The sequence below is a fragment of the Hakea prostrata genome, chromosome 8 (assembly GCF_041222555.1).
Source record: "Hakea prostrata isolate BN-2017 chromosome 8, UWA_Hpros_2, whole genome shotgun sequence".
NCBI classification, from domain to species: Eukaryota; Viridiplantae; Streptophyta; class Magnoliopsida; order Proteales; family Proteaceae; genus Hakea; species Hakea prostrata.
Window position 1 is genome coordinate 10,379,974 of NC_142607.1, and position 13,235 is coordinate 10,393,208.

General features: G+C 38.2%; 1 protein-coding gene and 2 pseudogenes across 2 annotated transcripts; all 3 read right to left on the bottom strand.

The window, feature by feature from the left end:
- Window positions 1-2,155: 2,155 nt before the first annotated feature.
- Window positions 2,156-4,264, bottom strand: LOC149006807 (uncharacterized). The gene is made up of 5 exons (XM_089167417.1): window positions 4,175-4,264; window positions 3,921-4,054; window positions 3,526-3,673; window positions 3,314-3,420; window positions 2,156-3,211 (listed from the first exon to the last, which is right to left on the bottom strand). Exons 2-5 carry the CDS (start codon window positions 4,038-4,040, stop codon window positions 3,170-3,172), a joined length of 417 nt encoding a protein of 138 aa, XP_089023543.1. The 5' UTR covers window positions 4,041-4,054; window positions 4,175-4,264; the 3' UTR covers window positions 2,156-3,169.
- A 3,487-nt stretch (window positions 4,265-7,751) lies between these two features.
- On the bottom strand, window positions 7,752-8,938 carry LOC149006808 (short-chain dehydrogenase reductase 3b pseudogene; annotated as a pseudogene).
- Window positions 8,939-10,839: 1,901 nt separating this feature from the next.
- Window positions 10,840-11,998, bottom strand: LOC149006809 (short-chain dehydrogenase reductase 3b pseudogene; annotated as a pseudogene). The gene is made up of 2 exons (XR_016175268.1): window positions 11,348-11,998; window positions 10,840-11,232 (listed from the first exon to the last, which is right to left on the bottom strand). The product of XR_016175268.1 is annotated as a short-chain dehydrogenase reductase 3b pseudogene (transcript).
- Between the last annotated feature and the right edge of the window lie 1,237 nt (window positions 11,999-13,235).

Sequence of the window (13,235 nt, forward strand, 5' to 3'; positions counted from 1 at the left end):
AAAGACTGAAGGCTCTGAAAATAAGGGAGAGAATGACATCATTTACTGAGCTAATATTTGCTGATGATATAATCCTCTTTTCTAAATTTAATTGATCAAGCGTATACAACATCAAGGAGAGTATGGAGAAGTATTGCAAAGCTTCATGTCAACCCATAAATTACAAGAAATCATCCTTAACCTTCAGTTTGAATGCACTACAAAACGCGAAAAGGTGGTTCTCAAAAATCTTGAAAATATCATATGGAGCTGGCACATCAAGATATTTGGGATTACCTACTAATTTGGAGGGTCTAAGGTGAAGTTATTTTATGCAATGGGGGATAAGGTGGACAAAGAAGCTTCTCAATCATACTAGTAGATAAATTTTTCTTAAATCTGCGGCTCTCCCCTCCCCAAATTATGTTACTTTTGATTTTAAATTGCTAAGAGCATCCATAGAAGTTAAAATTTAGATTAATAAGATTTTTTTAGGGAGGATCAGAGGCCAAGTCGGTCATTCATTGGATCTCATGAGATAGGTTAACAAAGGCAAAAGGCAAAGGTGGGGTTGGGATTAAAATATCATTACATTCGAAATAGAGCACTTCTATGGAAAGTGACATTGTGATTATTTTCAGATCCAACATCAAATTGCTCAATTTGTCAAGAAAATATGTTTTCCTATTGCCTTATTTCTAGAAGCAAAGATTGGTAATAATCCATCATGGGCATAACGAAATATTTTGGAAGGCAAATTAGTATTAAAGTTTGGGGTTCATATGGAAAATAGGAAATGGGGATTCTATTAAAATTTAGGATGATAAGTGGGTATCAAACTTGAGACAATCCAAAATCCAATCTACTAGGCCAAGCAGAAGTGGTTTAGAGTGGGTGGCAAATTTGATTTGTCAACACACCCAAACTTGGAAGGAGGACTTAATTTGTCAATGGTTCAACCCAGAAGATACTGCAACAATTTTAGCCACTCTACTTTCGTTATTTACTACTGATGATGTTTTACTTTGGAGGGGCTAGCAAGGATGGACAATTTACAATTAAAGCAGTCTATCATGAGCAAATAAAGATAGAAGAGTCTAAAGAGCTTGAAGCCTCTTCATCAAAAGTCAAGGAATGGGAAACTTTATCTGAAGCAACATAGAATCACATATGGAATTGTCCAACACTTCCTAAAATTAGAACTTTTATGTGGCGGGCTTGTAATGAAGGTGTCGTATCAGTAGAGATGTTGAATGTTCAAGGTGTGAAAACAAGTTCTACTTGTGGTGAGTGTGGAATAGCAGTAGAGTTTATTTCCCACATCCTATTTAAATGTAAGGTTGCTAAGCTAGTATGGTTTGGCAGCTTATTCGTGGAGGGTACTGGAAACATCTGATAACTCCCTTGGGGGTTGGATTGCTTCTTGGAAATCTAGCATGAACAAGAACGATGGTGACTCGATTCAGTTGCAAACCCTTGGCTCCTTCATTGTATGGTCATTATGGAAGGGACGCAATGATAGAGTATCAGAAGAAAGAAGATGGTCACCATGAGATATTCCAGATGAATCCTTGAGAGCCCATGCTGAATTTTGGAGTAACATGAAGCAACCCTCGCTAAAGTATAAGTCCAACCTGGATATGCTTGGAAACCACTTGAACTTGCCTTTTAGAAATTAAATATTGATGCATCTTGGAGAGAAAAGAGGAAATCAAGTGGGCTGGGTATCAAATTCCGGGTGAAGATGGAAAGCCAAGATTGGCTGAATTTTCGTGTTCGTTGGCATTGGAGGTTGAGGCACTAGTGATGGGGGCTGGACTATTGGAGGCACTTGGTGAAGAGATAGAACACATTTGGGTTGAATCTGATTATAAGCAACTAGTTTTTATGCTTGTAACACAGGATCACCCCGCCCCTCCTTTCCTCCTACCCGTTATACATGATATCCAATTCTTGACAATGCAGTTTATGGACTATAAAGTCTACCATATTTCTAGGCGATCCAACGATATTGCAGATCTCCTATCCAGGAAGCCATTCAATAGTGTGATATTGTGAGCCCAATTGAATGATCTATTTCCACTGAGTGACTTGTACACCTTTGTCCAACCACTCCTTTGGCTCTTTCTCAATGAAATGTTGATTATCGATTTTTTTTTTTTTTTTTTTTTGATTATATGTGTTCTATAAAATAAAAAAAAAGAAGAAGAAAGAATTGATTATATGTACAAGTTGTACAAAAAAAGAGGGCTGCGAGGACCATGGATGGCGCCCATTCAAACCTTAAAAAATGGCTGTCCATTCCAGCCTCGGAAGAAGATAATTGAATTGTTTTTCTTTTGGGTCCAAATAATTGAATCGTTTAAGTCGTGGGCGTGTATTTTCTGCAAACATCAATTCTGGCCCAGGTGTTTTTCTTTTTTTTTTCAGATGAATTTTTCTACCTGTTAATGTATGTAATGCGCTCCATACATAGTTTTTGCATGAAGAATCTGTTGAAAGATCCTCTGTTAGCTCTATCTCCACAGAGGCAAAAGTATGCGACCATTAGGCTGTTCCGTAGAGACTCTTCAAAACCCATATCAGCATTCTCTTGACAACAGACCAATAGCAGTAATTCCCAACTCAAGATGGGTAATCTGGGCATTGCTGGGCATATTTTAGGCATAACCACGGTGTTCGGCCTAATTAGCATGGGAATGAAGTTGCACAGGTCCACATTGAAATAAAGATGCAATGCTGCGCAAGTGTAGTGCAATCTACGGTTTAGATCAATACTTATAGTTAAGACGAAATCTCGATCACTCATTTTGCCTAGTTTGGCGTAAATAATTTATTTCATAAAGTTTGACTGAAAACTCATTGTGTGTCTCGACCACAAATTTCAATTTGGTCTGTGCCACAAGTTTCAATTTTGACTCTTGGAATCTGGGTCTGCCTCCTTGGCTGGTGAGGAACTTAAATGCTCAGTGCTATATATCATGGATTTGACCCAAAAAAAATATATATCATGGATCAAAGGGATGGTTCCCATAGATCATCTACAGGTTGAGCTCACCCCAGATAGAATAATGTGAATTGTAACCCCAAAAAGAAACATACTTCGTTTTGTACCCAAAATGACTTCACTAAAAAGATCTGCTGCAGCTTTTGAAGGTATTGGGCTTACAGTTACTGATTGTAAAAGAAATCAGAACTTAAAGTTGTCTTTCAAGTAATTGACCACCTCTTGCTGCAGATTGCAAAGAAGACTATTAAAACAAAGTCAACGTAGCCCTCTCAATCAACAGAGACCCGAATGAAATGAAGAAAGAAAGAAGGAAAGAACACTCACGATTAAGCATAGAAGCACACACCCAGCAGCCCCAGGGAACAATGCATACCAAAGGTGCAAGCTGTGAAACTTGGCTCCATCGATAAACAAAAGAGGCAAGCTAGCAGCTACAATCACAAGAATGATAAATCATTTTTTTTTGGCTGAGAGCTTGGCTAAATTTTGATCTTTCAATGGCTCAATGCAGATTGTAGAAGGGCAGAGCTACATACCAGGTGGGTGTGTTGAACGAGTGTATACCATGAAAGCTATCGAAGCAGCAAGGGCACTGCTCTTGGCAAACCAGCCCGGCCCTAGAAAATAGAATGCCAATACACCTATAGCAGCACAACCTATCTGAGCCATGAACATGTTGTACTTCTGCATGCACAGGAGAGCCCTATTAGCTATTGGTCAACACAAACAGTAGAAATAAGATACAGAAAACCATTGAGAAGATTAGAGATGGGTTTGATCTTTGATGAACTCATTATCTATTTCTGTACATAATACCCATTTCGTTACTCTGCTTCATTGGATATACAGGGGAAATGTCAATGTGTCGATCCTGAATTGACTGAACATAAACCCTTTTAAGGGATGAAGAGAAGGGTGATAGGAATCATACCCGAGCAGCAGGGGAGGAAGGGGAAGCGAACAAGACAGCGCAGACGGCACCAAGGGGAGCAATGGTCATGGAGAGTCCTTTTGGTGCCAAAAACTTATCTATCCTTCCCAGTATCGCCATTGCCGCAAATGCTCCTGCGAGTAGTGCCAAGCGTGAGAGAACAGGGGAATTCGTTGTTCAAGTAATTCAAATTGAAAAAAATCCTACAAGGCCCAGAAAAGGTGGAGCTTTTGTGTTTCAGAAAGCGGTTTTACAGTGGAGAGGATTGCCTGCAGAAGGCCAAATGACGTCGCTGAGGGAGACGGAGGGAGTTCCTTTCTGGTCAGGTTTCCAGGAATCCCAGAATGGGGTTGAAGCTGCTACCTTATTGGATGCTTCTATCACAATGGATGGACATGAAGTAATGTTTCTCCATTGCTTTTCTCTGCTACGGGACTTGTTTCTGAGTTTGATGAAGCTTCTGTGCTTACCCAATTGGAGAATGTGTGTGCAGGAAGGATGGTATGACACTGCTGCTACTGCTGATGATGAGACCCTCGATAACATCGACGAAGGCGGCAATACTGATGAAGCTGCCTCATCAACACGGTGGTTGTGACATGCGAATGGGACTTTCAACCCCATTTCTCCCTCCCTTCTTCCTCTGCAAACTGGGGTGAGGAGGAATCTATGCAGCTTGACGCCTTGACGTAGAGAGGAGAGAAGAGGAAGATTTGGGAGGTTCGAGGTTCGCAGGTCATTGATTAACGATCCGTGCTTTATAGGTAGAAGATACCCATCAGACATCAGTAGTTTATTTCAGAAAGGATAAAATACATGTGGACAGAGTCAATAGTCCACGCTTGCTGTTGGCTTGTTTGGTGGCCTTTTGGGCTTTTGAGAGCTTGAAGAGTCACATAGGCTTAAGGAGGCGTTTCAAGGATTGCTTTCATGTAGCCAAGGTTTCCACAGAATTCTGGAATTGATAAATGAAGAGCATTTGATACAGCGAAGAAGAGTCCACATCATGTTCTCGTCCAAATATAAATATCCTCTCCCCCTGAGCAGTCCATACGCTCATCCCTCGTTACCCTAGATAGTCTTCCCATGGGTACCAAATAGGCCACGGGCAGGTTGTCCAAGAGGGCGGGTAGATGGACTGCCTAGGCGGAGAGGATTTGGACTTATTAGGCGCGATAATGATGATTTTTTATTATTTTCCTAATTGTCTTTAATTTGAATTCTTTCTATATTATTTTTTTCTTTCATTTGAATTCTTTTCATTCATCATTTTTTTCAATTTGAATTCTTTCCATACCATCTCATCATTCCATTCATCAGTACTCTAATTTGGCTTGATTGGTTTTTCTATTAAATCATTTTCATATATTGAATTTCTATACAAATATTTCCATGTATTGTATTTCTATATAAACATTTCTATATATTGTATTTTTATTTTTATATATATATTTTTATTGTTCATAATTACCAGCATAGAATGTATGCTGCCTATATATTTGAAGTTCTCTCACATGAAATTATTCAACTATTTTTCTTAGTTGAGTCTTAATAGGACTCATTGTACAAGAAGACCTTAGATGAGTCTAACCCAAGGTATGCAATATCACCATTTTATCGCCGAACAAGCGATTTCACTATTTCTCGCTAAATATCAATTACATCTTTAAGGAGCAGAATTTTGCCACTGGAAAATCGGGATCTGCTCACTTGTGGCTTGACCTCGATGGTCTCATCCTTGCACTCTCAACGCTTCTTTTCCTTGTGCTCACAATGGCTTCTGGCAACTTGGTCGATGAACATGCAATTTCTCCCGGTTCAGTAGAACCCGATCGGCTTTGTCTTTGCAATCGTCGTCCAATTCAAAGGTTACGTATCTTATCGGTGATTCCTTCTGCACTTGTTGTATTTCTCCGGGGTTTGGTTATTTGTTTCGTTTGTGATCCTTCCATTGTAGAGGATCTCAAATTTGGACCTTCTAAGATTCATCATTCAAGTGGTTAAAATCTCTTGGCATGATTGGAAAACCGGATTCATTCGAGCAGCCATCTCTCAAATTCCACTTCTGTTCTAAACTATGTAATTGCTTCTGCAAATTATCGCCGATACTACTTCATTTATAAAAACCAGATTAAATGTCAATTTTACCCTAAACTTCATTTATTTTGAATTAAAGAAATTGGCAAAATCCAAATCCGATTTGGTTTCCCACATTCACTAAACTTATTTATTTTGAATTAAAAAATGGGCAAAATCCAAAGTGAGTGAAGTAAATCGCTAATGTTGCTTTGCTCCTCTTAGCCGTTGTAGGTTGTTGCAGTCTAGTGAGAGAAGGAATTAACGAAGTGAGTGAAGTAAACAATTAAGTTGAAAATATTGTAGATGATATTCAGTTTCCAATTTGAGTTGAATTCGATCTTCCTTCCTCTTCGGTTTCTATTTAAGTTTTATATAATCATTCTTGCTTTATTTGGTGGTTTTTTTTTATAGAATAAAACAGATTATGATTATTTTTTTCTCCACAATTAATTAAGGGTACTACTATAACTTAACAAAATGGTAAATATGTAAAGAGATAAATATAAGGGTATTTTGAGATTTTTGAGAAAATATAAGATGCCACATCATTAGTAAACTAATAGAACTTTACCGTATGGGGCATTAGTAATTATAGACAAAGTTAAAGGTTAGATTAGTAATTTTGAAAAGTATAGAGGATATATTAATAATAAAATCAAAGTACATGGGGCAATAGTAATCATCCCTTTATAAAATTAAGTGTTTAGTTAATCGAATATGTGGAATGAAATCTGTGGATTCATCAGTGATTTTTTGAATGCACAAATATTTAACATTTTTATTATAGGGATGAAATCTCTGGATTTCACCAATACCCATAAATCTACAAATTCACTTTTTTAGTGTAAAAATATGAATCTCTAAATTTCATGAATCTAAAGATTTACGAATCCAGATAATTCAAATATCTAGATTCATGCAACCAAGTAGACCCTAACAACATGGGATGTATACAACCTATATATTTGAAGTTCTCTCATATGAAATTCTCAATTTGTGGTGCAAAATATTTTTTAACTGTTGTAGAAGATTTTTCAGGATACACCTGAGTGTTTTTATTAAATCATAAATTTGATACTTGGTCTCGATTAAAGAATTTTTTTTTTTCATTATTCCTATTGAGATTGTTTCTTAATATGAGGGATTAAATATAAATTTTTATTTACAGCGCTGACTACTGCTAACGATGGTGATTGGCACTACATAATCAAAATAAGATTAAACGATTGAGAATCAAATGACGGGAGTTTACTTTTAAATATATATTTTTACTTTTACATTTTAAATGTTTAAAGTTTACTAACTTATAAATTGACTCCCAGATTTGTCTCCTCTCTTCTTCACTCTTCAAAATCCTATTAACAACAAACAGTCGGGGTTCCATTGGAGAAAGAAAGGTTTTTTTCGTTCAAAAAAAAACAAAAGGTTGACCGGAGGAAATGGAGAATAAGTTAAAAGAAGGATCTAAACTCTATTGGTAGCAACCAGTAAGGACTACTGCAAATAAAAATGTGTTTGTATAACCCAACTTTATTGTAACCCTAAATTTCAGTGTTGGTGTAAAAGCGATAGAATTGAATCTCCAGTAATAGTTTTCTAATTACATAAATAACCAGAGATTTTTTTTCTTCTATCTATATATAAAATCACATAGAGAATTGACTTGACCCCTGCACTGGGAGGCGTTGATTATTGCCAACTAAGCCTACCTCTCATGCTATGGTGGTACTAATAGAGACAGATGTTGGTTCATGATTTTAAGACAAAATAAGCAAAACCATAAAATACCATACCGAAATACTTATTCATTTCAATAAATTTTAAGATACCATACCGATACACCGATATACCATACCGGTATATCATGATCTTATCCCAAATTTGATAACATAAACCTAAACCATATATGGTTCAGTCTTCTGGCAGTCGGGTGAAAAAGAAAAAACTTCACAAAAAGGACAAACAGAGAATACCAACAATGCCGGAAAATCATTCTCACTGTGAAAAGAAGCTCTAACGTGGAAGGGGGAGATAACCGCCGTCGACGGCGAGGTTATGACCAGTTACGAAGGCAGACGCATCAGAAGCAAGGAACAACACGGCCTCTGCAACATGACTCACTTTTAGCACTAATCCTTCAAGAACAGTGGTCTTGGAACTTTCCTTCTCCACGCCGTCCTCGTCCAACCCTAACGCTTCGCATGTCAACGGCGTAGCCAACCCCGACGGCGACACACAGTTAACCCTAATTCCGTACGGCCCTAGCTGGCAGCTCGCCGCTCTTACTAACCCTAACACGGCATGCTTTGACATGGTGTAGTCCGTGAAGTTCGTCGTGCCGATGCTCGCTGCAACACTCGCCGTGCAAACGATGCTCCCCTTAATTCCCCCTTCTACCATTACTCTCCCTGCGTGCTTCACGCAAGCCGCCATTCCCTTCACATTGATCGAGAAGAGCCGATCCATAGCGGGAAAATCTAGCTCAAGAATCGTCTGGTTTTTGTTGAGAATTCCGGCGTTGCTGAACATGATGTCGAGACGTTCGTACTTCTGGATCGTCCAATCGACCATGGATTTGACTTGTTCTTCGTCGGTGACATCGCAGTGGATGTAGTTGCATCGATGAGTTCCGATGGAATTGACAACACGTTCTCCTTTCTCGTCTTGGATATCTGCAATCACCACCGCGCGTGCGCCGTGATTGGCGAATAGGCGGGCGGTGGCCTCGCCGATACCGCTGGCGCCGCCAGTGACGATGGTCACTTTTCCTTCCAAGCTCTTGTGGGTAACAATTTGATCAGCCATTTTAGTGTTTGGTTTAGTTTTTCTTGGGCAATCAGGAAGGAGAGAGTGTGGGTACCTTGTTTTGTACTAATGGAAGTGAATCAGGACAGGGAAGGGGTCATGCTTGCCTGTGGTGCATGTGCAATGAAAATAATTGTCTGAAAGGTTACAAAAGAATGAAAGATACAATCAAGCCAACTCAATGACACAATCTCGTTTCGTCTAGTTGCATTGAAAAAACAAAACAGATAAGGTTTTTAAAAAATGATAAAAAAAAATCCTGGAGAGAAAAGGCCGAAATTGCTTCACTCATATACATTTACGTTCAAGTGAAATTTTAGACTATTCGATTTGCCTCAATTAAAATTTAACGGTCGAGTTTTGAATCCCAACGGTCTAAAATTTCATTTCACTGTAAGTGGCTATGAGTGAAACAATTTTGATTTTTTTCTCCCGTAGATTTATTTATTTTTTTCCCTTTCTTTTATCTGTTTTGTTTTCTTTATGCAACTAAACAAAATAAGATTGTGTCATTGAATTGGCTTGGATTACAAATGACCAACCGATTGAATCTCTCATAGATCCGACCGATCGAGATTAACCCAATTGAAGCAACGTCCAATTGGGTTTAAAAAAAAAAAAAAAAACACTAGTCCAATGGATTTTTATTTGTAGCAGCTCACAGTTGAAAGTCAATCACGTCATCAAATTTATATTTAACTATCCAGATTAAAAACACAAGGGTATTATATGAAAATCTATTTTTTTTTCTTTTGCATTTTAAGGGTCTTAGAGTTTATAAAATTACAAACTCAGCCCCTAGTAGGTAGTTGAATCTAAACCTCTGTGACAAACTCAACCCTTCGGTTGCAAATAAAAATCTTAGTTCCTGCAAGTTCTACCGATGATTTGTTGCAAATCTTCTTGAAATCAACTTATTTTTCGATGAGAGACTTTGAAAAAGTGTGAATAATGACAAGAAATTTGAAGGCAAAATAAAAGGGGGAAGTAAACCAAAATGAACAAAAAAAAAACCTAGTTTTCAAAAGATAGTTATAAAAGAATTGTTCATAGATTAATGTTGGTGGTGCTTTTCATGCCTTTGATGGAGAGATAGAAGACATGAGAAACCATGGCAAAACCAAATGGATCTGTGAAGGATTCATGCGGAACTTGGGAAGAGCTCCTATTTGCTTGTGCTGTTAATCGTCATGAAACCTGGGACTCTGTTGCTATGGAAATACATAATTGAGGCTCTTCTTTTGATCTCCTAACTCCTCAAAATGGTAAACACAAGTATCATGACCTTAAACGTTGATTTATTGCCTCTTACGACAAAACTCTAGTTGGTGATGACAAATGACGAAATATCGTGGCTCAAAGAGTTGAGAAAACTTCGAGTGGGGGCTTAGACGCGTGAGGTTCAACAATATGATGTTTGGATCATATAAATTCCGAAAGATCTTTCTTTACAGATGCTTTGGTTTTATTTCTATTATTCGAATCAAAGATGTGGATTATGATGTCTCTATTCTTTTTTCGTTTGTTCAAGATCCAAGAGGTTTTTTTTTTTTTTTTCCTAGTTCGTTGCTATTGAAAGTTAAGAAATTAAAGAAAGAGCATATATGGAGTGGAAGAGAGACGGAAAATGACAAATGAGGAGAGGGATGCAAAATTGAAGAAGTCCTTGCCAAAGAATGTTGTTGGGGGTATCAGCTGTTGGCAAAGATTTTGACAACGAGAATCAGTCTTTCAACTAGGGTTTAGATTCAGCTACCAACTAAGGGCTAAAATTCCCTCTATAACCCTATATATATAATTTTTCATATAATATCTTGAGTGTTTACTTTGGTCCATTATTTATAATTTTGATGACATGGTCGAATCTGATCGTCTGTTATTGACAGCACTAGCTACAAATAAAAATCCATAGCGAGATCAACTAAATTCAAAATGCCAAAAAAATTAAAAAGATTATGCCGTTTGTTAAACTGTCCCTCCCTAAATTAAACAAGGATCGAACACAGCCCGGAAAAATTATTGTCATGATCATGGCTCATGCCTCATGGGTCACTGCCACGTTGGGGGGATGGGGGAGGATATAACCACCGTCAACGGCGAGGTTATGGCCAGTAATGAAAGCAGAAGAGTCGGAAGCGAGGAACAACACGGCTTCCGCCACATGATTCACCTTCAACACCGAACCTTCCAGGGTGGTGTAATTGGAAAAAAGCTTCTCCGCTCCTTCCTCATCCATTCCATACGTCTCGCACAGTAGCGGCGTTGCCAACCCAGACGGCGAAACACAGTTCACCCTAATCCCATACCGCCCCAACTGGCGGCTCGCCGAACTCATCAGCCCCAACACCGCATGCTTCGACATGGTGTAATCCGTGTGCCTCAACCCACCCACGCTACCTGCAACACTTGCCGTACACACTATGCTTCCCTAACAAATCAAACCCCCCAACTTGTCACTTTCAAATTTTTATTGGTGCATGGTTGGTGATATGAGTATATATATTTAAAAAAAAAAAACTAATTTTTTTTCGTTGATTGATTACCTTCACTCCCCCTTCCACCATAGCTCTCCCGGCGTGTTTCACGCAGGCTGCCATTCCCTTAACGTTGACGGAGAAGAGTCTATCCATGGCGGATAAATCAAGATCCAGAACAGTTTGGTGGGTATTGCCAATGCCGGCGTTGCTGAACATGATGTCGAGGCGGCCGTACTTCTGAACTGTCCAGTCGACCATAGATTTGACCTGTTCTTCATCGGCGACATCGCAGTGGAAGTAGCTGCATCGGTGAGTACCGATGGCGTTAGCGACGCGTTCTCCTTTCTCATCTTGTATGTCGGCGATCACCACTGCGAGTGCGCCGTGATCGGCGAAGAGACGTGCTGTAGTCTCGCCGATTCCGCTTGCGCCGCCCGTCACGATCGCCACTTTTCCTTGTAAGCTTTTGTACTGCGATTTGGGGGTATTCTCGTGATCAGCCATTGGAATCCTATCTGGTTCCTTTTTCTTCGGAAAATTGGGAGATCGACAATTCTAGAATTCTGACGAGTTGGACTTGTTTGGATGGTCTGAAATCTCATTAAAACTTATGGTATACAACTGGAATTTGAATGGTATGGGTAGGACCCAAAAAAGAGATCGTCGTCTCTTTGCAGAGGGCTTATCATCTTCTCCGTTCAAGATGTTTTTTTGTGGTCATCGTTGCATGAAATAACTTTATACTTCATTAGACCAGAACCCAATGAAATATGGTTCTCAATCGAACATTAATCAACGTGGAATTCGTTACTGTAACGATTAATATTAGATCGGTAAATGGATAGCTAAATCTGCAAATTCACATTTGTATTCGTTTAAGGTAATCGTACCTGAAATTTTTCTTACGGAAATATATTGGTATCCATTCGGATATAATTACTTATAGAATTAGATAATATCTGGATAAAAATTTATCTGGATTGAGTAAAGTATTCAACATTTTTTTCTCTGAAAATAGATGATAATCAGATTCGGATACAAGTAATCGATAATTATCCTGTTAAAGTTAAGTATTAAACACTTTTCTTTAAAAAGCTAGAGGCTAATAATCGGATTCGAAAACCTATAATCAGTAATCAAAAATAAAAAAAAGAAAGAAAAGGACAATCACCAATCAATTGGATTCGGATAGAGGTATTTCTAATCAAATTCAATCGGTTTACAGGTCTAATTAATATTTGCTCTATGGTTTGACCACTTTCTACCCCAGAGGTCAGGGTACCAATCTCCTCGGAATCAGGGGAAAAGCTCCGTCTTTATTAATTATAAAGCTTCCCTGAAGATAGTTGAGGGGCATATAAGCCGGCTTGAAGAAAGTCTTAGCTTGAAATCAGTATAAGGTGATACAATATCATACATATGACCAATATATAAAGTATCAATTGAGGTGTAAAGTATCAAATATTGTATCGGCCAAGTGATCTTAAGAGACATCTTCTTGTATTTACTATTGTATCTATTGGTCAATATTTTAGCCCTAAATCAAGACCTGAAAACATGCCCTGAATTACTGTTTATCCAGCCCGAATTTTCCTTAATTTCGACCATTATTCCAAATGATAAAGAGATTGACAAAGGAGTCATTGCCAAAATGTTAAATTTTTTTTCAAGTTAACGATATTATCCCACTCTCCATCCTTCACCCTTCCATATAATAATGATAATATCTTTCACTACCTAAAAGTGAAAAGAGTGGAGGTTTTGATTACTAAAACCTTTTAGGGGGCTATGAGTGAAGTGGTATATTACTAGCAATTCAAATCAATGAAGGAGATTCTCTTTTAACCTTATATCCTCTCTTTATACATTTTGGTTGGGGTGTTAATAAAATCCTATCGACTGTTAGCCTTATAGTGTTTTCCTTGGGAATGACTAGCAGGTTTGATTCTATCTA